The 26,005-nt window shown below is 35.2% G+C and overlaps 2 protein-coding genes across 3 annotated transcripts in view; one reads left to right on the top strand and one right to left on the bottom strand.

Annotated features, from left to right (window-relative positions):
* LOC149791261 (uridine phosphorylase 2-like) overlaps positions 1-6,767 on the bottom strand; it is a 46,606-nt gene extending 39,839 nt beyond the window's left edge. The window contains exon 1 of the mRNA XM_089969760.1: positions 6,596-6,767. Coding sequence (XP_089825886.1) covers positions 6,596-6,663 — 68 coding nt within the window. The 5' untranslated portion in view covers positions 6,664-6,767. The remainder of the gene's footprint in view (positions 1-6,595) is intronic.
* A 9,823-nt stretch (positions 6,768-16,590) lies between these two features.
* LOC149791260 (sperm microtubule associated protein 1-like) overlaps positions 16,591-26,005 on the top strand; it is a 93,267-nt gene continuing 83,852 nt past the window's right edge. For both annotated transcript variants that reach the window (XM_089969755.1, XM_089969758.1), the window contains exon 1: positions 16,591-16,746. The gene's annotated coding sequence lies outside the window, so the exon portion shown is untranslated. The remainder of the gene's footprint in view (positions 16,747-26,005) is intronic.

Raw genomic sequence — 26,005 nt, 5'->3', positions numbered from 1 at the left:
TATTTTATGAAAGATAGTGTACAATCCTAGACGTGTATATGAACAGGGATGGAACTAGATATGTACCGTGCAGTTGTGACATTTGTTGTCTGCATTGCAGGTATAGATTTTCTTTTTAGTTCTGAATTTCAAAAAATGTTGTACAAATGGATTTAATCTGCAATCACAGGTAAGGTTTTATTCCCTTGCTTCTCAAACATAACATAGGTTCTGGACCAGTAAGTGACCCCTTTTCGTTCACTCTACTTAGAGAATACACACACTACTTCCATGCAAATTTTTCAGGGTGTACTGACTAACAGTAATTAAATACATTCATGTTTGTACAGTAATTAAATACATTCATGTTTGTACAGTAATTAAATACATTCATGTTTGTATGGTAATTAAATACATTCATGTTTGTACAGTAATTAAATACATTCATGTTTGTACGGTAATTAAACACATTCATGTTTGTACAGTAATTAAACACATTCATGTTTGTATGGTAATTAAATACATTCATGTCTGTACAGTAATTAAATACATTCATGTTTGTATGGTAATTAAATACATTCATGTTTGTACGGTAATTAAATACATTCATGTTTGTACGGTAATTAAATACATTCATGTTTGTACAGTAATTAAATACATTCATGTTTGTACAGTAATTAAATACATTCATGTTTGTACAGTAATTAAATACATTCATGTTTGTACAGTAATTAAATACATTCATGTTTGTACGGTAATTAAATACATTCATGTTTGTACGGTAATTAAGTACATTCATGTTTGTACAGTAATTAAATACATTCATGTTTGTACGGTAATTAAATACATTCATGTTTGTACGGTAATTAAATACATTCATGTTTGTACGGTAATTAAATACATTAATGTTTGTACGGTAATTAAATACATTCATGTTTGTACAGTAATTAAAGACCTTCATGTTTGTACAGTAATTAAATACATTCATGTTTGTACAGTAATTAAATACATTCATGTTATTACGGAAAGTTCATTAATTTAAAGTACTTTCAAGCTCTCTATTTTATGTTTTATTGAATGCAACTAATTAATGATACATTGAACTTAAAGTGATAATTTAAGCATATATATTTCAGAAATTGAAGAGTCTGTTTCTAACATGCAGACTAGATTTTTAATATTAATTTGTATATTTTAACAAGAAAATTCTAAACAGGATTGTAGTATTGTTCTGTTTTATTCTCTTTCTTTTCTGCTTGAACAGTTGCAAGAATTTAAAATGTAAACAAAGTTCCCTCCATATGTCCCAGAGCTGAAAAAGCCTTTTCTACAGTGCAACAAAATGTTGTTGTTCTAGGGTTTAATGCCATTTTTCAGCACAAGATAGGCTATACATGGCGGCCAATATAACTGGTGGAGGAAGAGGCCTGGAAAACCCAGGGAAGAACTACCGACCCACGAGAAGCTACTGGCAGGCTTTCCCACGCACCCACGCCAACCGAGCCTTGGCCTCGAACCCACTCAGACAGAGGTGAGATGGCAGTGATCCGGACCAGTGAGCGCTTTAGACCACCTGGCCACTCGGGGCCCCGTAACAAAATGTAAACAAGGTTCCCTCCATGTGTCCAAGTGCTGAAAAAGCCTTTTCTAGAGTGTAACAAAATGTCAACATCAAGTTCTCTCCATGTGTTCCAGTGCTGAAAAAGCCTTTTCTACAGTGTAATTTAATGTAAACATATAGTTCCCTCCATGTGTCTCAAAAAGCCTTTTCTACAGTGTAACAAAATGTAAACATAAAGTTCCCTCCATGTGTCTCAAAAAGCCTTTTCTACAGTGTAACAAAATGTAAACATAAAGTTCCCTCCATGTGTCTCAAAAAGCCCTTTCTACAGTGTAACAAAATGTAAACATAAAGTTCCCTCCATGTGTCTCAAAAAGCCTTTTCTACAGTGTAATTTAATGTAAATATAAAGTTCCCTCCATGTGCCTCAAAAAGCCTTTTTTTTTTTTACAGTGTAACAAAATGTAAACACAAAGTTCCCTCCATGTGTCCCAGTGCTGATAAAACCTTTTCTACAGAGTAACAAAATGTAAACAAAAGTTCCCTCCACTGTCCCCGTGCTGAAAAAGCCTTTTCTACAGAGCAACAAAATGTAATTCTGATGTCTACATGCAATGTGTCTACCTATGATATGTCTACCTTTATTCTGCAAGTGTTTGTAAGTTGTATCCTCAGATTTAGTAGACAAGTTTGAGTTCTCTGTAATTTTAATACACAAATTCTAAATTTCTCCACCTACATTTGCTGTATGTGAGATGCTGGTGTTTGCTGAAAAGAGGCAGTGAAAAGCATTTTTAGCCTTTAGCTGCTCACAAATATTACCTATTATATGTCTTCATGTGCTACTGTGATAATAAAGACAGTTTTGACATAAACTATGTGTTTGTTAATTTATATTTTCCACAGTCATTTCCAAAAACTTTACATTCCAGACAGATCAAAATAGGACATTACTTGTCCAAATAAAAAAATTAAAATAACTTTGTTTTTTCATTGCAAGTACATAAAACAATATATGATTGGTACAAACGTGTGTATTCTGCTTACTAAACTGTAAAAATTGTCTTCCTGGTTGGAAAAATAATGTTAAAATATTTCAATTTGGTACATGTGATGCACCTGTCTGACCACTTACATGATCATCAACGTGTTGCCTTGTCAGAACATTTTTACTAAATTAAACAGTAAGATGGGCATTGTGGAGTCACTTTATTTTGTGCCTGAATAAAGAAAATGTAAATACTTTTATATAATCAACATTTGACAAATTTATGAATTCGTAGATAAACTGCCTGTGTCTTGTCTGCTTTGACCATGTTGTGAGCAAAATTATGGCTTCAAAATTTAACGAAAAACCAAACAGTTGCACACAAAATTCGGTTTGCACATGACACACTTGCTATCCCATTTTCAAAAACCATTATGGAGCCAATCAGAGGTTGTTTACAGTTGATCAGGATGGTTGCTGAAGATGTACATAAGGATGCAACATGACTATTTTGTAAACCGGTAAGTTACGTGATATGTGACAAAATAAGAAAAATCTTTAAATGGGTAGTAAATAGACTTAACATAATTTTTTATTTTTAATTACATCTACATGATGACCATTAAAATGAAAGAATTCAGTGAGGAAACAAAGTTTTTTTTATCAGCAGTTTTGAGATGGTAGTTTATGACGGACAACAAAAACCAGCCTCACACAAGATTTTTGGACCAGAAGTGTTCATTAATGTTACGCTGTTGTGCTTAAACTGCTGTAATGTTAATAAACATAACTGGAATTTTGTACCAATTTATCCTACTGACATAAACATAACTGGAATTCTGTACCAATTTATCCTATTGACATAAACATAACTGGAATTCTGTACTAATTTATCCTACTGACATAAACATAACTGGAATTCTGTACCAATTTATCCTATTGACATAAACATGACTGAAATTCTATACCAATTTATCCTATTGACATAAACATAACTGGAATTCTGTACCAATTTATCCTATTGACATAAACATAACTGAAATTCTGTACCAATTTATCCTATTGACATAAACATGACTGAAATTCTATACCAATTTATCTTATTGACATAAACATAACTGGAATTCTGTATCAATTTATCCTATTGACATAAACATAACTGGAATTCTGTACCAATTTATCCTATTGACATAAACATAACTGGAATTCTGTACCAATTTATCCTATTGACATAAACATGACTGGAATTCTGTACCAATTTATCCTATTGACATATACATGACTGGAATTCTGTACCAATTTATCCTATTGACATAAACATGACTGGAATTCTATACCAATTTATCTTATTGACATAAACATAACTGGAATTCTATACCAATTTATCTTATTGACATAAACATAACTGGAATTCCATACCAATTTATCTTATTGACATAAACATAACTGGAATTCTGTACCAATTTATCTTATTGACATAAACATAACTGGAATTCTATACCAATTTATCTTATTGACATAAACATAACTGGAATTCTGTACCATTTTATCCTATTGACATAAACATGACTGGAATTCTGTACCAATTTATCCTATTGACATAAACATGACTGAAATTCTATACCAATTTATCTTATTGACATAAACATAACTGGAATTCTGTACCAATTTATCCTATTGACATAAACATAACTGGAATTCTGTACCAATTTATCCTATTGACATAAATATGACTGGAATTCTGTACCAATTTATCTTATTGACATAAACATAACTGGAATTCTGTACCAATTTATCCTATTGACATAAACATGACTGGAATTCTGTACCAATTTATATATCTTATTGACATAAACATAACTGGAATTCTATACCAATTTATCTTATTGACATAAACATAACTGGAATTCTGTACCAATTTATCCTACTGACATAAACATAACTGGAATTCTGTACCAATTTATCCTATTGACATAAACATGACTGAAATTCTATACCAATTTATCCTATTGACATAAACATAACTGGAATTCTGTACCAATTTATCCTATTGATATAAACATGACTGGAATTCTATACCAATTTATCCTATTGACAAAAACATGACTGGAATTCTGTACCAATTTATCCTATTGACATAAACATGACTGAAATTCTGTACCAATTTATCCTATTGACATAAACATAACTGGAATTCTGTACCAATTTATCCTATTGACATAAACATGACTGAAATTCTGTACCAATTTATCCTATTGACATAAACATAACTGGAATTATGTACCAATTTATCCTATTGACATAAACATGACTGAAATTCTGTACCAATTTATCCTATTGACATAAACATGACTGGAATTCTGTACCAATTTATCCTATTGACATGCCTTAAAGTAACCTTAATACTGACATTTGGTCATTTTGCAGTATAATCACAACTTTTATTTCTGACCAACCTGTGTGCAAATCATGTGACATTGATGAAACGTTAGTCATACAAATTCAGCACTGTTTAGTGACTCTTGCGTATTATTATTTTAAGAAGATGGCACCTAATTAAACTGAAATACTGCATTTCCAATTAAGGATTGTGTATAATTTGATTACTTCAAATTAACATTTGTGCATCTTGCATAATATTGATGGAACAGAATTGGTAGCCAAGTGTATTATTTGAAGTTGTTACTTGATGGATTACGAATACATGATAAATGGACACATTTAATATACATTTTAACCATATAGATGCTGTTGCTGCTGCTTTCATTCATGATGTAGCTGTAACAGATTTAAGTTCATTATTATCCAAATAATAAAAGAAATCATTAGTTCAATATCCAATTTGTCCGTCCATTTCGTTGAGTTACAAATTAATGATAGCAACGCTCTAACAACCAATATTTGGAAAGGAAAACTGACAGTTATTGTACAACTGTTATTTTACAGGATACTAGACTATTAACATCTGATGTGAAAATGAATCAATGAACATTTTTGGGTATCTGCCTCACAGGATTGGATGACCAGCCGATTGTTAGTGCGCTCCTTAAAAAAAAGAAAATAATTCTGCAGACCTTACTTTTGAAACTCTGAAGTTGAAATGGACTTTAGCTAAGTTGTCTATTTTAGATGGTGTGGAATATCGTTTGGGAAATTAACAAGGGGGAAAGTATTCTTCAAACGTGGGGCATTTCTAAACTATGGCTTGAATCTTATGTCTCCCAACTCTTTCTTACTTTTTCTCAATTTTTAAGCATTTAAATACATGATTTCAACAGAAAATTATGTTCTCTCTCATGACTGATGTCACTCAACATACCAGCTTCATCTGAGAACTCTTTGTCAAACAGTCTGTCCAAAATATTGTTGTCCACCTCAACTCTAATTTCTTGACCTACTTACCCTGAAATACACATATAATGCTCAATGCCACTTATGGTACTCTCCCATCATCACCAGCGGCAAAAGCGACCATTTTCACCGAATATGACTGCATTTATTAAAATTATAAACGTGACATTTTTAAAGAATTTAAAAAGTATAGCAATAAATCATTCCTGATACTTTTTAAGTGGAATATTACTGAATATTTCAAGTCGTAATAGTTCCAAGCTTCCTGTGTGATTAAAAAAAGTGTTAAGTGTGTGATACAGAAATGTAGGTGTGTGATATGGAAATTTTAGGTGTGTGATATGGAATCACAGGTTGAGCATCTTATCAAACTTCATGATCATAATGGGAAAAAAAACCCTGAAAATATTTATAATTAGGAAATTAATAGTCCATACTTTGAAAAAGGCCATAACCAAACTTATAAACTGAATTTTCTCCCTTTCTGCATACATTAGGTCAAAAACAAACCCACCCCACCCCACCCCACCCAAATATAATATTAGCAAGATCCTTTCAAATCAACGAAATTCCCGTCTTATTTATTGCGTTGTTTATATGTATAAGTAATTTTGGACCCTGTGCAGGTTTTGTAGCACAAAGGCCTCTATCCTCCACTCCACCACCAACCCCTCCCATTATGGACCAAATTCCTGTGGGTGTTTGCAGCCACTTACTTCCATTTTCCTCGTGATTCCTCGGGTTCGTTATCACTGGGGTGACGAAATAGCGGATACTGTGCCATAGTTTGGAAAGAGTAACCTCTAAAGCTGTTGCAATAAAGACGACCTTTCGCGTTGTTCTTTCAGAAATTCTAACCGGTCACTAACGTACATCAATGAAAGTGCAGTGAGTTCTCTCTACTCAAGTTCAAGGCCGCATGAATTATCCTTCACCAAAGGACAATAGGATTACCTCCCTTCGACCGCTTACCATGATAACAGGCTCCTTTTTGATGCCACAAAATAAAGACAAAAAGATGAAACAGTGCTCGGCATTATCTCTGATTGCCTTATTTTTATGCAACCTGGTCAGATTTAGAGACACTTTCTTGTACGAAACGACAGTCATGCCAATTAATTTACAAATATGAAATGGGAGTTATGAAAAGAAAAACATGGTTTTGCCTTCATTAAACAATGTACAACATTAATAGATAAGGTCACTAGTAGACGATACCCTACCCATTTTACTGGGACGAGGGGCAACCTGGCACTTTCTCCTATGTGATCACCAATATTTACCATTTTTTATCATGTCACACTGAGGCAAAATCGACTTATAAATCACAAATATTAACAGAAAGCTTGATTTGCATTCTGTTCATGTAATTTTCGTAAAAGTATCTTGAGATTCCGTGAATTTATTTCAACTTCCAAACACATATAAACTCAACGGTAAAACTGCAAGCAGACCACATACTTGCATTTTTATCTATTTTGTAACTTTTCTGACGATTTGTGCAGGACCACTACACGTGTGGTAATTCCTAATATAAAAAATCCAGACAATAATTTTCCTGGTGGTTATGTTTGGGTGATGTTTTTTTACGCTGAGAGAGAGAGAGAGAGAGAGAGAGAGAGAGAGAGAGAGAGAGAGAGAGATCTGTTTAGGAATCCAGCAATAAAGATGTATTATTTCCAGTGATGTAACTTCTTTATGTCTTGGATAGTGGAACAGCCGGTAATGGGTAGTTAATTCCAGTCACGTAACTTCTGTATGTCTTGGACAGTGGAACAGCCGGTACTGGGTAGTTATTTCCAGTCACGTAACTTTTTTATGTCTTGGACAGTGGCAGCCTGTTATTGGTCGTTATTTCCAGTGATGTCGCTTTTGTATATCTTGGACAACGGAATAACCTATTGAATAGTTATTTCCTAAAGAAAAAATTATGTATTGTTTCCAAGATAAAAACGAACGGTAGGTAAAGACGGAATTGTATTACTAACACATTCTGACGCATCCAAAAGATGAAAACATACATGTGCATTGTAATACAATCAACTTTGGGGTCGTCCATTAATTATGTCATCAAAATGGGGGGGGGGGGGTTGAAGAAGTTTGACAATTGTTGACATGGGGGAGGGGGAAGTTAAAGATAAATTGATGTCAACAATGTTATTTTTTACAATAAATTTAATAAATCAAAAAATAGGAAATTAGTCGGTTGGTCAAACCTCTTCTTATTATGTCTGTGGATGGTGGACCGGATGAAAATCGGAAGTATCAGAAAGTTATTGATGTGGCAATTCATCATTTTGTGAAGCAGAACCTCGATGCGTTGTTCGTTGCAACTAATGCGCCCGGAGGAGTGCATTCAATCGAGTAGAAAGGCGAATGGTTCCTTTGAGTCGAGAAATGTCAGGCCTAATTTTACCACATGAGCATTTTGGAAGCCAACTTAACTCACAAGGTCGAACAAGTGATGAAGAATTGAAAAAATCAAATTTCAAATATGCAGGCGAAACATTGTCAGAAGTATGGACGCAAGTAACTATAGATAATTTTCCAACAGTGGCAGATTACATTGTGCCTGAAGTGTCTGAGCTTGAGGCAGAAAATTTGCTAACTAAGGATCAAGATTGGTGCAAAAACCATGTAAGAACAAGTCAATACTTTTTACAAATTGTAAAATGCCATGATGTAAATTGTTGCCAACCGATTCGAAGCTCGTACTTTGAGATTATCGCCGATAGATTCATTCCACCACTAATTCCAGTCTGCCAAACTAGTGAAGGCCTTAAAGCACCAGATGCATCTGAGAGCGACTTGCACAGATTTCCATCTCTTTTCTTCAGTCAGTCTTTGAAAGTTGATAATATGCTACCTCGATCGGCAAAGGCATTCAGAATTCTTCCATATGATCTAAATTGTCCTTCCATTCAGTTGTCGTTGCTTGAACGGATCTGCAAAATCTGTCACCTCTATGTTGCTTCACAAGTCATGTTGAAGAAGCATGTTCAGCAGCACCGACAACGCGATCTTGAGCCTAGGCAATTACCACATGCTCCTCAACTGCAAAGAATTCTGCCAATACGAGTGGCTGCCAAAGGACAGAGAGAGCTGATGGCAATTATTGCTCATGGAGAGATGTTAAGCGCAGAATGGTTAGATGAAGATGATGTTGACTTGTCGGGTGTATCGGTTCCACAAGAAATTAATGAATCAGCCACTATGCCCATTATAACAAGTGAGGAACATTTGGCTTCCCCATGGAAAGATGATAGAAGCTAGAATATAAACTCTCGATTTTTTCATGAATTCAAAGTGTTATAGTCAATTTGAAATCTGTTAAACAAGTATAAAAAATGTATTAAAATTTATTTGTAGACCTTTTAATTTCAATAATTCTATTTTTAGCATAAAAGCCAGCCGTATAAAATATTGTTAGTTGGGGGGGGGGGGTAAAATTTTATTAGGGGGGTCACTGAAAGTTTGACATTTGTCGACAAGGGGGAGGGGGGGTAAAAATTGCATAAAAGTTGTTGACATAATCAATGGACGTCCCCTTCGCTTCTTTTTCCAATCAAGGTTAAGTCTTTGTTTTGTTATAGCAAACATATTCACGCTTTGATATCGATTAGAAATAATAAATATAAAAAATGAACGAAGGAATATTGCCTAGTAAGGTCTAATATATATATATATATATATATATATATATATATATATATATATATATATATATATATATATATATATATATATATATATATATAATACGGTCATTCTCTCTTTTAAGGTCATCATTTCAGTTTCCTAGCATAAGTCACTAGGTCGTACTTGGGAGCTTGGTTGGGGGTGGGGGTGGGAGGGGCCAGGAAAGATAGACATGGGATGCTGAATCATTAAAAAATATGGCAGAAGTAGAACATGCCTAGTTACCAAAATAAAATTTGCTAAAATAAAGATAAAAGATAAAAATTAATGAATTCCCAAAATAGGCATTACGGATGAATAATCATTAGTTAGTGTAGCCATTCGGATGGATGAAAATACTAATTGTGGGTCATGAGTATTCATTTATTCAAAACTACTAAGATACTGGACGCGGTTACGGACTTTTAAACCGTTTGTTGAAATACAGACTATAGAAAATGCAGGAACTATTAACAATGGTTTGGTTTATTTGTTTTGTTTGTTTAAGTATTTTTTCAAATTTCATTTTTGCTTTGTTTTAAATGTATTCTTTCAATATATTGATCATTAAATTGGACTTTTCTATGTGTTTTGGAAACTGGCTCCCACTTTAATGTGTACTTTCGATGTTGCATTGGGAAAGAAGAGGGCACTGCGTGTCTGACTGTCTGCAGTTCTAGGCCAGCGTCGCGTTTCAATTAAAGCCTTTGAACACATTGTGCTCACTGCATGAGAAAGATAAATCTATTGACAGTTTTAGTTGTTTTGTGGGATAAGCTGTGTATTTTCGTGAGGCGGAGTCGAAAATGTATATCGTGGCATTATCTATCACGTGATGATGTTTCCTCATCCTGGCATTTCTATCACGTGATGTTTGCTCATCATCGCATTATATATCACGTGATGACGTTTACTCAATACTACTCGATTTTTCTGGTTGAAAGACACCAACTATTGTTTGACCTATGGAAATTGTGAGAAGAAAGCCTGAACATGCACAGAGAACACACAGAAAACCCAATGAAACTGAATTTGTCTGTAGTCGTTTCTGTAATGGCTTCTATAAAAAAGTAAATACGTTCAACGAAATGTTTTTATATTGCAAAAATTGGATAACTCAATTATTACCCATTTGATCTCTGAAAGGACAAAAGAAAACATAATGCAGTCCAAACAGATGTATACCTTAGGACACGGTAACTTCTGAAAGCGACAGGCAAGATATTTTAGTATTAGCTTAACCCTTTATAATCTTAAAGCTTTTTATACTGAAACGTGGCAATTTAAAGTCAAACCGGGTCGGAGTGGGATTATGGATAATGTAGAAGGAAATACAGTTATTATCTTATAAGTTAAAATTTTAAAAAATTTCCTGATGAAATTATTCGATGTATGTTTCAGAAAGTTGAATTCGACACGTCTATTCTTTTTATGTGCTACTTTCATTTGGATCACCTCGGCTATTTCTGTGAGATCAAGAATATGCCTGGAGATATTCGAAGGATTGACCTCAAATTAAAAATTACTCTGACGTTTGAATACAGTCCAAGTTTGACTGTAAGCTTCGGCTTACAGCTGTTGCATATGTTTTGTTTGAAATTACTTGCTATGCTCTTCTTTTCATATAAAATAATTTTGTTTTCCTTATTAACGTAATAAACGAAATATAAGAAATTCCTCAAAAACGTAGCCAGCTGATCAGAAGCTTTAGCCTGGCCTCAAAACAATGTCAACGCAATGAAAAAGCCCCATTAAAAGCCATCAACATAGCAAATCAATATTGAATTCTGTAAAAAAAAATCAAACACGTTTTATTATTGAATCATTATAGCTTTATATGTTTTTAATATCAATTGATATAAAGACCGTAAATATGGCTTACTATTTTGTATTTCAACATGTTTTAATGAGAGTACTTGTAAACAAATGCATTACTTTTTCTTTCAACACTGTTATTAATAACATTACAAGAAATTAAAAAGCATTCAATAGGACGAGGTAAATTTCTTTTTAATGTTAGTTAAAAAAATAAAATATACCCCACCGAAACACCATAAATATACCCACAATAAAAAAATGGTTTGTTCATTAGCCTCTTCCCATATGGTATCATGGTACCAATTGTTTTTCCATATACCTCAATGCTAATGTTTTGTGAAATAAATATATTTTATATCCTACCTCAGCATGCATGTCACACGTTATCATAGAGAACAATGCTAGATTGTCAATTTGACAAGGACAAAACCAGGTACTCCATTGCATTTAAGAGAAATAACTCTGCTTGAACTAGACAGGGGTAAGAGTTATCTAGTCACAACAGACACTGTTTCAGCCATGTATACCACATTTAAAAAAAATTAAAAAATATGACCTAGATCGGAATTAACATAATCTCACGTGTTGCTAAGAGGCTTAACTTTTTTAAGCCTTACAGAAAGTACAACTCTTACATAATGCACGAATCACAGCTAGTGTTGTTCTTTATTTCTGAATGCAATGTTACACCTTAAGCCCCGCCCACCTGGACTTGAGCAATTGGTACCGTTATACCATATACAAATACATGATACATGTCAGCGCTTCCATACTATAAAATGCTTGATGCCGTGGTCGTTCGCAGTATTTCGACTTCGTGTATGTAAACTGCGGATAGCTTGTGGACAGTCGTACAAAAATACTGATATGTAGGGACATCTCATCCCTTTGTCATTAATATTCTTGGCCTGCGTGCCTTCTGTACACAATTAACATCCGGTTAATTCTCGCTTGATCTCGTCTTACACAGAACAAGTCTGGTAAACAGTGTCATTAATCAAAGGCCACGTCTAATTGAACTGTTTAGGTTAAGCGGTGAAGTTCAAATATTTCAGTATTGCTGTTGCCGTGTGATTACAAGGCAATTTATTAACTTGTGTATCACAAAACACGTCTTATGGAATTTAAGTCAATTATATTAAGCAATGATGGAAAGACGGATGTCACAAATAATACTTCCAATGCAAACATTGATTATGAATACGAATAACGATTACACAAGATGGCGAGAAACAGGCTGACAGAAAAATTACGCAGAAGTTTAATTGTAGAGGCTAATTTGTGTACACGGATAACATAGAACTGACGAAATTTTCAAACTGATTGCTCTGGAAGCAAGCTCTATATTTTATAAAATAAAATGACACGATTGTTGCTATTTGTTTACTGCTGAACTAAGATCAACAGTACTCAAGTTGTCAAAGTAAAATGTTTGGTAAAATTATGAGAATATCGGACTGATTTTCTTCATTTATCTCAATATTGTTTTAAAAATCCCAAAATAGTGCACTTTATGCAACAAATAATTATTACCTGGAACTTATATTGAAAATCAGCGACACGTGTCAAACATTGAATTGAAGTCAGACTATACCGGAAACCAACAGAAAAGACAAAAACGTATTGGTTAAAGGAAGCTGTAATCTTCACACAAACATTTAAATGTTAGATTTGGTGGAATAAGATATTGTGACAAGTAAGGAAACTGATAGGTATCTTTTCCGAAGAGAAATCTTTTACGCTTTTGTGTTTCTCTCTCTCTCTCTCTCTCTCTCTCTCATTAAGATGGTAATTACACTTGGCATATTTTAAAAGGGTTACCTCCGACTGACTTTACAGGCAAACATTGGATAAGGACTGCAGTACGGTGTAACAATACTGATAAGCTCAAAAAGAACACGTTTGTATTGACATTTCAGTATTAATTATTTAACAAGAACACTATATGTACGTTTGACATAAGGGAGTGTTAAATCGCCTTCATGATTCTGAGATCAAAATAGACTATCGGGAAGTCACAGAGAAGAAGAAGAAGACGAAGAAAGAAAGAAAGAAAGAAAGAAAGAAAGAAAGAACAAAGAACATACATGATAGGATCATGAAAACGCTTCACTAATAGTTGCCATCTTGATAAATATCACTTTATTGCCGCCAACTGCCATCTCTTCTTCATCACCCGAACCGTAAACATAACACTTTATTGCCGCCAACTCTTCTTCATCATCAAAACCGTCAACATAGCACTGTATTGCCGCCAACTATCAACTCTTCTTCGTCGCCAAAACCGTCAACATAACAGTTTATTGCCGCCAACTCTTCTTCATCACCAAAAACATTACATAACTGCCAACGGTATCACTTCTGTTTTGATAGAGATTAACGCTGGAAACTTTATCATCACCTCTTACATGACATAAAATCGCTCCGATGGCCAAATTGGTTAGAGGGTCCGCCTCGGATGCGGGAGTTCGCGGGTTTGAACCCTAGACGAGTCATGCCATAAACTTATAGAAATGTCACTAACAGCTGCCTCGCTAGGCACTCAGCATTAAGAGGTTAGTGTTAGGACTGGTCGGCCTGGTGTCAGGATAATACTGGATGGGACATGATGCTACATGTCTGCGGCATGATGTCCCAGTACTAGACATCACTATAAACTGCCACACTGCAGACAAACTAGCAAAAATGACAGAAAAATTGTTAAAAGCTACGTTAAAATTTAAAATCACACACACAAACACACACACACGACATAAAACAAGGCTGCAGAACAGGGCTGGCATGTACCTAAAAGAACGCTATTATCGTTACATTTATTACTACTGCTACTCAGACCCTCATTCAAAGACTCGTACTTCATTTTTCTCCACTCTAAACCGTCCGTCCCTGACTCATACTTCATGTCTCCACTCTAAAACGTCAGTCTCTAATTTATACCTCATGTCTCCACTCTAAAACGTCAGTCTCTAATTTATACCTCATGTCTCCACTCTAAAACGTCCTTTCTTGACTCATACTTCGTATATTCACTATAAAACGTCAGTCCCTGACTCATACTTCCTTTTTCTCCACTCTAAACCATCCGTCCCTGATTCATACTTCATGCCTCCACTCTAAAACGTCAGTCCTTGGCTCACATTTCATGATCCACTCTAAAACGTCAGTCACTGACTCATACTTCATGTATCCACTCAAAAACTCCAGTCCCGGACTCAAACGTCATGTCTCTACTATAAAACGTCAGTCCCTGACTCATATTTCATGTCTCCACTATAAAACATCAGTCCCTGACTCATATTTCATGTCTCCACTATAAAACATCAGTCCCTTAAGCAATTCACATTCTCAACTTTAAAACTTCAGTCACTTACTCAATCCACGTGTATATCCACTCCAAAACTTCTGTCAATAGTGCAATAGACGTTTATCTACTTTTAAGCTTTAGTCCGCCTTTACCATGCTTAGAACTGGATCATCCCAGATTTCCAGTTCACTTAACTCATGTCGCCTATGAAATAATACAAAAGGCTACCTGTTTGGTCGAGCCGACTTTTACTTAGAAAATAAAAATGTATGCATTGAATCTGAATGAAAAAAACTCCGAGATCGTCCTTAATCTAGGGTGTTGACGGACGTACGGACACGCACACAGTGATCACTATGTCGAGTTTACTCCAATAAAACCACAGCCAAGTAGTTTAATTTCATCTACTTTGTGTTGGCATAGTGATGACTATGCAAACGGGACAATGTATGTATGTATGTATGTATGTATGTATGTATGTATGTATGTATGTATGTATGTATGCATACATGCATGTATGTACGTTTTTCAACATTTTAATTGCCCACACTGTCCTTTGCATATTCCAACCCAAAACCGAATATCGTACTCATCCACACCCAACAGACTAACACAGGTGTCATAATGCAAAATCCACAAAATATATGACGTGTTTTCTTGCTATACAGTACTTGCATGTATAAAGTTTCGTTATAAAATATTTGAAATGTCATTGTAATTATAATTTTTATTTTATGTTTGACAGTTGACACCCCTTCCCCCTTCCCATAGGTGGAAGCGATGGAAGACACCCGATCTCGCAGATGGTTGCCACAAGAGCAACATTACCTCAAAGTTTTGTGAAATTCCATCTGGCGGTTTAGGAGGAGTTTTCTGATAACGTAGGGAAAGACGGAGTGTATCACAATATCCCGTAAACGTTTAAAACAAAAAGGGGACAATACCCTGTATATCCATAAGTAATTGTTCATTTTTGTATCGCGAAATTGTCATAAACTCTGTATTGGTTTGATATACAATAAATATATCTTATCTAACCATTCAACCTGGATCTTAGACAATGGAACAATTAATACAAAAGAAAAATGGGTCTGCAGTTAGATTTTGTGATTTATTTCAACCAAGTAAGGGCCTTCAAACTCTGAAGGAATCAATGATATATACGATTGTTTTCAACTAGAAGGTATGTATGTATGTATGTATGACTTTATTTCCTTTTCAGCAGGGATTACAGCAGATTAATAAAATTCAGGATATCACAAGATCATGAAATACAACAGATAAATGACAAAAATACAACAGTAGTACTGTGTCAGCTACCGTAATGACGAAACGAAATATCTCAATACCTGCAATTATACAAATTTCTCGTCAGAGCTGACTAGCATGTGGCTTAGCATGGCACTGATCTTGCAACATTTGCTTGATGATGGTTATACTTCAAAAACGTTAGTACGTCTATATACTATGCTTAACATTAACTTTATATACATGTATGCGTGCGTGCGTGAGTGCGTTTATCTATGACTGTCTAACTGACTTAATTACCTCTTCAGCAAAGATTACATCAGGTTAATAAAAATGCGGATTATACATATCATAAGATTATGAGACACGGCATAGAACCCAGAACGTAAACAAGAGAAATACATCGTCAACTAATGCATTTACAAGATGAAATATATAAATACATACAATCATATAGTAATCTCTAGGAAATATACAACTGGAAGGTATGTATGTATGTATGTATGTATGTATGTAGTTTTGTAGGTAGGTATGTGCGTACGCCGTACGTGCATATGGATGGATATACTTCTGTATTATACAGCATAAAGTACATCATACCAGTTTTCCCCAGTGATTTTACTAGTTACTTTTCTCCGGGTAAGAGGCGGCAACAGAGATAAATTCTTTGTTTGGTGCACGTGGTGTGTACAAGTAGAGTGACGGAGTCGGGCGCTATAAACAGGACGGTCGAGTGACAAGGGTAACTGAAATAAGCTGATCTATTTGCCAGTCGATCAGTTAAAACATTCTGCCTGGATATAGGTTCGCTCTTTGGAGGTAAGTTAATTTTCATTAACGATATCGCATTTTTCGTATATCTCAGTTTCGTTCACTTTGATAGCATGTACTTGGTAAACTGGAAATAATACTATTAAAATATTGACTCAACTATCAATTCTTAACAATATGGTACTAATCGTCACAAAATGTTAAGCAAACTTACCGAAAATTCCGTTCTTCTGAATCTATCCATGCATTTATCTTTTTATCTGTCTGGCGATCTATCTATCTATCTATCTATCTATCTATATATATATATATATATATATATATATATATATATATATATATATATATATATATATATATATATATATATATATGCAGATCTGTTTGTTTATCTATCTATCTATCTATCTACCTGTCTGTCTGTCGGTCTCTCTATCTATCTATCTATCTGATGTCTGTCTGTCCGTCTATCTATTTAGACAAAATGGCAGAGAGACAGAGATATGTATGGGAATTTATTCAGATTGATCACACTGTAAATGACTAAATGCATCATTACGATATATTTATTGAACGAATATACTTTGCAATATATTGATTAATCAGATATGCTGGCAATTCTACAAGAAAATGATGAACATATTTTTTTTTTTTATTCTCGTGCCTTTGTCAATTTTAATCTGCGTTATTGTTTAACTTCATTGATATTGATGATTTAAATGGATAGGTAAAATGGGCACAGCGACTCGGCCTGGTAGCTTTTAATTTACTTGCTATAAAAGAATACCACAGGTTCGATATGTGCAGATCAATCGATAATGTATTTGTCTGCAGTTTTTAAGCATCTGTGCAAATAGTGTGAATAAGACAAAAATTAATACCGTAACTCTTTGAAAGCTAGTGCATGCTAGAAATACAGGACATACATATGTGTGTGTTTGTGTGTGTGTGTGTGTGTGTGTGAGAGAGAGAGAGAGAGAGAGAGAGATGGGACAATACACATACGATTTACAAGGACCTAAAGAAGGAAACATTTTACGCATGTGTTATCTTGATAAGTATTTGAAAGCCGATAGTAACGAATATAAATCGGATCCTCTGATCGAAATAAATTAACCAATCAGTTGTGCAACAGTAATGTCTACATGCAATTAAGCATCGGCCAATATATATATATATATATATATATATATATATATATATATATATATATATATATATATATATATATATATATATATATATTTTGTAAGCATTCAATGTTGTATGAATTGAAATGGTGTTCGGTTATGTTTTCAATAACAGTTACGCCCGTGTTTTACTTGTCAGGATAAATTAAAGGTAACTTTTAATCTGGAAAGAAAGTAAATTTCCTTTAGCATACATCTTCATACGCATGATTCAGTGTTTACATATTCTACATTTTTAATAAATAACCTGGATTTAGTTAACCACATAAATATCTTTGAAAATTAATAACCTATAGTTTTCATATTGTTTTTAGAACAAAATATACTAATAAATCGCATGGGCTTCCTTCGCATCTTTTGGCCTTCACAGTTTATGAACATGTTAATATTATGTCAGGAAAACTTTTGTGCAGTTTGAATGCTTTTATGATTAGTTGACTATGGCTCAATACTGTTTGCTTGCGGCATTAAGGGAACATCCTATGTTTGATCCGACGTAAAACGGAATGGAGCATCGTTATTTTATCCCCTGCTTATAGGGGCCGAGTTTTAGATTACTCGGCCAAGTATTACAAATTTAGTGTGGCCGAGTGGTCTAAAGCGCTCGCCTTTACCGATCACTGCCTTCTCAGATTTGTCTGCGTGGGTTTGAGTCTCGGGCTCGGCCAATGTTGACATGTGAGGAAGCTTGCTGGTAGCTTTCCGTGTGAAGATGGTTGTTCCTGGGTTCTTTCTCCACCAGGCCGCCATGTATAGCCAGCCTGTCATGTGCTGCAAAATGGCGTTAAACCCAAAACACCAACAATATATTCACGGCTTAAAATTTTTATGTAATCAATTGATACGTCTTAAACCTTTTCCTTTAAGTGTAGAAAGAAGCTTCTAATATAATTCGCCCCCACTGAGAGCTATAGTGTGTGTGTGTGTGTGTGTGTGTGTGTGTGTGTGTGTGTGTGTGTGTGTGTGTGTGTGTGTGTGTGTGACTTGGATTTTTAACGTAGCTTTAACAATTTTTCAGTCATATCGCTACGATGTCTGTAGCGTGGCAGTTTATAGTGGTGTCTAGCACTGGGACATCATACCGCAGTCACATTATCCTGGCACCAGAAGACCTTTCCCACTAACCTCTTTATGCTGAGCGCCTAACGAGGCAGCTGTTTATGTCTTTGGCATCAATCGGCCGGGGTTCAAACCCGCGACCTCCCGCATTCGAGGTGGACGTTCTAACCACTAAGCCACTGGAGACTAGGTCACCGGAGCGATCCTCTGTTACGAGTTACTCTTGTCAACATGGCACAACATGGAGGGGTTATATCTAGACTTAACGGAAATAGCCGGAAATAGCCGAGTGATGTTCTGATTGATATCTAGTATTATAATAAATGAATGCCCAATAGTTGTTGTTTTTGGTTTAACGCCATTTTCCAGCTCAAGATTGTCTATACATGGTGGCCATTATAACTAGTGGAGAAAGAACCCGGGAAAGCTCCGAAGAACTCAGACCCCCGAGACTGTTCTACTGTGCACATTTAATAGAATACATATCTGGAAATATATACTATCTGGAAACTGCCTCATTTTAGAATGCGATGGCATCACTTTCATGCAAAATTTAAGTCCTACATTCCAGCATCATAAAATACACAGATTACGATTTTTTTATTGCTGTGAAACATGTATGGCACCTGGTACCAGGTCTCACCTCCATTTTCCATATTTGTATTGCATCCGAAGCAAAATATATTGGTATATACGTAACCATCATTGAACCGTCCCAACGGTGCGGACATTTTCGCTGAGAAAACAGTGTAACATACCTCATGTATGTGCTATTTGTATTCACATCTCCGTTTATACTTTTTATTGAATTTGGGGATTGTTTATTTAATCATAGCGATTAGGTGTTGGGAAGGTATTTCTCAACTCGAGCAATTCGCCAATCACTGTCAGCAAACGGCATAATATATAGTATTCACAGCATGGATTTGTTTTGTAAAAATGGACACGCCATAATTTTTTAATAGAAAGAATTGTTGTGATATTCTCACGTAAAAGTGTTTAGTCATTTGAGATTTAAATAATTCTGTGTCTGGGTCGTGTTTTGATGCACTTGACGTGAAATACCGATCTACAGCTTAGAAAGCATAATAATAATAAATCATGCGAATGGGAAGAATGAAAAACATCCCAGTTTGAATCTTGTGAATATGTGGTCATTGGTTGATTAGAGACAAATTATTTGTGGTAGTAGCGCCCTTAAGAACAAAGACTATTGCCTAGGCTATTGCCTTGAGGTCCTTGGAAATAGCACAAACCATCGACATGGAGCCGACTTGTGTAAAATATATGCCCACTAAGCTGCTTAAAATGATACTTACATTATAACATCATTAATATGACGTGACATTTTACCTGGCACTATGAACTCTGGGAGAGATTTGATATAAAACGGCGTAGTTGCAACATCTGTATCCTTAAAAATAATCAGAAGAAACATGCAGTTTTGCTATTATCAATAGCATTCCTGTGAAGGATGGGATCAAGTTTACAAAGACTATGCGAAACCTTTGGAAATTTTGAGCTACTCACAATCTGCCACAAGTTGTCCAAGCAGAATGTTGTCTCAGTAATGATCCTTACTTTCGGATAGATATTCGGCTAAGAGTGGCGCAAGAATACACCGATCGTCTTTTACATTTTGAAGTGACTTCAGATCGCTTGTACTCTTAGCTATGTAAAAATATCTAGTTGTACAAAACTTTAAATACTTCAACATTTCACAAGCAAGAAACAATCTTAATATCAAATGACTTTCATGGAGTAATGATAATTGCCGAGTTTATAGATATGTAGTGAATAGTTTTATCGCTATAAATGACAGAATAATTGTGCTATATAGTTTCCTTTCGGTCCTAATATAATACAGACGTTTGAACAGCGTGGTGGTTTGCGATAACGCATACAATATAGGCATCAATAGCATCGTGCCTCGCAAAGATAAATTGTCCGCGTTGCGAATGTTACTGCCCTTGTGTGTCCGCGTAGCGAATGTTGTTGCTGCCTTTGTGTGTTCACGTGGAACATATTACTGCCCTTGTGTGCTTGCGTGCGGAATCACACTGTTTTTATATGTCCATGTATCGAATATTATTGCCCTTGTGAGTGCGAGTGGCGAATGTTACTGCCTTTGTGTGTCCGCGTGACGAACGTTAGTGCCCTTGTATGTCGGCTTAACGAATGTTACAGACCTTGTGAGTCCGCGTAACCAAAGTTAATGCCTTTGTGTGTCCGCGTAACGAATGTTAGTGCCATAGTTTGTTCGCGGAGGGAATCTTTACTGTCTTTCTGCTTCCGAGTAGCAAATGATACTGTCCTTCTGCGTTTCGTTTTTTTTTTTTTATTTTTTTTTTAAATAAGCGTATGCGCTCTTTAAAAAAGTATTGAACTGACATATAACAATAAGTTGTATTTATATTCGCGTAATTCCTTATTTTTTTGCCCGTAACAAAACAATTCTCCTTGCCAGTCACTTGTGATATTGTACCGTTTTGTGCTAATCACAGAACATGCTGAGACGATTCCCTTCTCCACAATAATGATGAGAGAAGACAAACATTGATGCATCCAGAACGACCTACCAAAATTACATTGAACGTGTCTGAGGCTACCACCAAATATCCCAGAGGAGGGGAGTAAGAGAAGTTATAAATCACCGACACGCAACGACTTTCACGTGTCTGCATCTTGGCAAACATTAAAATTCCTTTTGTCTCTGTGTTCACTAACCGTTCGCAGTATATATATATATATATATATATATATATATATATATATATATATATATATATATAGAGAGAGAGAGAGAGAGAGAGAGAGAGAGAGAGAGAGAGAGAGAGGAGAGAAAGAAAGAGAGAGACAGACAGACAGATATTGAAATTGTAGAAAACGGGGATTATTAATGCTTTTTCGTTATTTTTGTACGTCGCTAAAGATTAATCAGTGGATATTAATCATTGATTTATAAGCCTAGAATCAACAGCACACAGTTTCAGGAATGGTTATATGTGCGTATTATTGCGCCAAGGGCGGATCACAATTTGATATACCAATATTACTGGTATCCACTCATGGGACGCAAATACAGGATATCACATCCACTCAAGGCACGCAAACACAAGATATCACATCCACTCAAGGCACGCAAACACGGGATATCACATCCACAAAAATCCTCATGTAAAAGATTTTCATTATTTTTAAAAGCAACTGCACAAGCGTTGTTAATTTCACACTTCGTGCAGAAATTTGAAGCTGTTGTTGAACTACAAGAATGAATCAGTCTAATATTAGTTCTATATTTTCTCATAAAGCAGATCAAATTTTCTGCTACAGCTGGAAGATATACGAGATTGCAAAAGCATTCCAATGGATATTCTAAGTTTATAATATTAAAGAGCATTATTCACGTGGTTCACGTACATTCTAATGCAATCATTTGCCACAATAGGATAGTCCCCAGGTATTTCTGCGAGACAAACATATGCCTCGGATGTATGTCGGAGCAGTAATTTACCCCAAAAAATCATACGTTTTGTTCTTCGGAAATGGCTTAGCAAAACAATACCGTGTGTATGTCATTTGGATTTTGAACTCAACTTTGACAATTTTTCAGTCATATCGCTACGATGTCTGCAGTGTTGCAGTTCATAGTGATGAACAGACACTGGGGCATCCTGTCGCAGACACGTAGGTTCATGTCTCACCCAGTCACATTATCCTGCTAGTGCCATTTTTAATAATCTTTGGTATGACTCGGATAGGGTTCAAACCAGCAACCTCTTGGATCAGACGCGGACGCTCTAACCATCTAGGCCACCGGAGTGGTCCAACCATTCGTACCACTTCGGATATTTATACAATTGGATTAACCTTATGATTGATCGAGAAGTTGCGAAAGAAACAATAGTTCGATGCATTCGCAACACATTGGTCGTCCTTCTTTCATACACATCGAGTTGGTCCGAATGGCAACTATCGACATGCATTCTAGATATGATCCGTAGAATTCTCCTCAAAATTGCGAATGCACTTATATCCTTTGTACACTAGTATATATGCATTCTCTACAAAGTTACAAATGCGTCACACACACACAAGCACGCACGCACACACACACGCATACATACATACATACACACACACATACATACACACATACATAAATTGATACACACACACACATACATACATACATACATACATACATACATACATACAATCTTTAGAAAAAGTAAATCAACCTTTGTGTTAGCAATGACTAAATCACAATGCTTTACAGAGTGGGAGAAAGGTTTAAATTGACCTCGAATCATGTAAGTGTTGTCTTAACATATTCTGTTAATGTTTAATCAACTCTAGAAGTTGACGCCGCGGTTTAAACCTGATTACCCGGCATTTGCAAACAAAAACGTGAATAGATATTGTATTGCTATCTTTGCCTTTGTTCCACATATTTATCTCAGCTATACGTTTTTTGTCGTCGTCTGGCCGTTTGTTTTATTATGTAAGATAGTACGTGCGAGTTTGAAAAGGACTTTAAATTATACGCTTCTTTCTCTTTACATTCTCATTGTTGCGAGAATGTGTATAAACAGTTTCTAGAAAAACTTCGACTATTAACAGGTGGCCCCATCTAAAGGGTTTAAAACTCTTTAAGCAGTGATTCGTGTCTAGTTTAAGAAGGTCGTTTCGTTTAATATAAATACACTTTTTTTAACGTGTTATTTTGAAGACTCGTTAGATCAGGGTCCATGGCGGCCATGACATCAGGACGTAGCACGCCAGCTACAGAAAAGGTATGAGACTGGTTTCTGATTCGTAGGAATTACGCGTAAATGTTTGGCATGTCGAGGATTTAACAATTCATGCAACGTGATTATGACCAACAACGGTACCCAGAATTTGTAGCGAGAAGAAATAAATTCGATTTAATTAAAGATAAGTTTGCATCTTAACGTCATTAATTTGAACGACTGAACGAAAAATGTAATGAAGATACTTGTTTTATAGAAAAAGCACAAAACAATAAACATTAAAGTGAAAATGAATTTGAATAACGTCGATATTTTAGCAAAAGTCAATGAGCAGGAAAGCACGGCAAAATGGTATTTTATTATATCCAAAATTAAAGACGTTAATAGCTTTTGTTTGATATATTGTACAAATTACAATCCTGTCAATATATAACATCAAATCACGTGTTTATGTGATGACTTATTCTTCTTTGAATCCATTTAAACTCCGTCAAAAGAGGATCTTTGAGTCCATTTAAACTCCGTCAAAAGAGGACCTTCTTTGAAATCATTTAGACTGTATAAGTGAGCAGGGACTGTATTAGTTTGATGCAACTTCAATTCCTGTAAAATCTTTGTTTTGCAAAGATATGATGCATAAAGTTGTCATGTCGAATTAGTTTGAACTTTGAAATCCGATGATAAATTGCCCCCTTTTTAAAGACCAGTCTATTTTAGGAGATCAAACCATTTAGGCCCGACGTCTAAAATTTTCAAGCAATACTTTCATTAGACATAGTTATGGCAACGTGCGTAATAAATTAAACGCTTTCTTTAGAGTTTATTGTTGTCTCTTTTTGTAATTGCATTCCACAAGGACTCACTGATATTTTTTGTGTGCATTAATCTTGATGAACCCATGGCAAATTCTTTGCTGGAGCAAGTGCACTTGAAAGCACTGCCATTCGCCATAATCTCTCTCTCTCTCTCTCTCTCTCTCTGTATAATTGGGATGAAATAATTCCTCTGAGTATACAATAATTACATAGATATAAAGTAATGCACACAAAATGAATAACTCCATTTCGAAAATGTAACAAACTAAAGATGTTTCCAAAATACCAAGGCAAATGATCTCCGCACAAAGACAATGAATTCCAACCGACTGAATCATAGCTAAGCAATGTCCCTCTTATACAAGCTTCTGTCAGTTTACGTCTTTGCTTCCTCCACGCGAACGAATAGTAAATTCACTCTCGAAAGGTCAAGTCGCTCGTAACGTAAATTTGTTACCGGGGAGTAGTGACTATAAATTGGCACAACCTGGTAGGAATCACACGGTTACTGACCTTCATTGGTCACGTACTTGTCTTGTCTGGATCATACTTTTAATACATTGTGTTGACTGTAAATAATAAATGAAAGAACTCTCTGCAAAATGACCACTAGTTATAAATCCAAATAAAATGTTTAAGACGAATTGCAGAAATAGTACATAGCTGAAAGTCGGTCTACATGCTGTAGCCTGCTCAACCACTACATACGCCTTGAGCTTTTCATGGTGATTTTAATGCATACTATATGAAAGAAATTTTTTCATGATGTCGTTTGTAAACAACTAAAGACAGTGATAACAAGAATTAAGCGGAATACATTTTTTGGCTTTCGCTGCTGCATCAAAAAGTCTAAAACAAAAGCATAGCAAGGGACGAAATTGCATTTCCAGATTTTAAAGACTGCACGAACAAGTCCACCAGATTAAACGTCTAGTTTGATAATTGCTTAAGTGTTTGAAAAACACGAGCAAATTAAATTAATTTTAAGTTATTGCCAGAGAGTTAATATAGTTCAATGCGACCTTCCTTTGGTTGTGATGATTAATCTTTCATTGCTAAACGTACCCAAAACGTTTCGTGGCTATCAATGAGAAAGTTTCAGAGAACGTAACCAAAATTTCAGAGATACTGCATTTGACAACAACGTGGACATCATCACAACATGTATGTGTCTCGCTTAAACGTCATTCGCGAGACACAAATCAGTAAGATTACAGACAATCGATGCGATTACAGAAAAAAATGTCATATCCAAACAAATATTGATCGGAAACAAGGTAAGATGTCAAATATTTTAGAAATTTTATATCTCGTGCAGAATACTCTGTTGAATTTCTTCAATACTTAATGAGCGTCATATAATGTGGCGTGAAATTTTACGTCATTCATTTCATATATGTTTAAGCAGAAAATGTAGACACTAGTTTATACTTGCAACTACCTATTGACCATTCTAGAATCATTTTACTTCGAACAAATTAGAGACCTT

Source organism: Sinohyriopsis cumingii, chromosome 9 (assembly GCF_028554795.1).
Source record: "Sinohyriopsis cumingii isolate HCF-2022 chromosome 9, ASM2855479v2, whole genome shotgun sequence".
In the NCBI taxonomy this organism is placed as follows: domain Eukaryota; kingdom Metazoa; phylum Mollusca; class Bivalvia; order Unionida; family Unionidae; genus Sinohyriopsis; species Sinohyriopsis cumingii.
The sequence above is the reverse complement of the archived record's forward strand: the minus strand, read 5'-3'. Positions and strand labels throughout refer to the sequence as shown.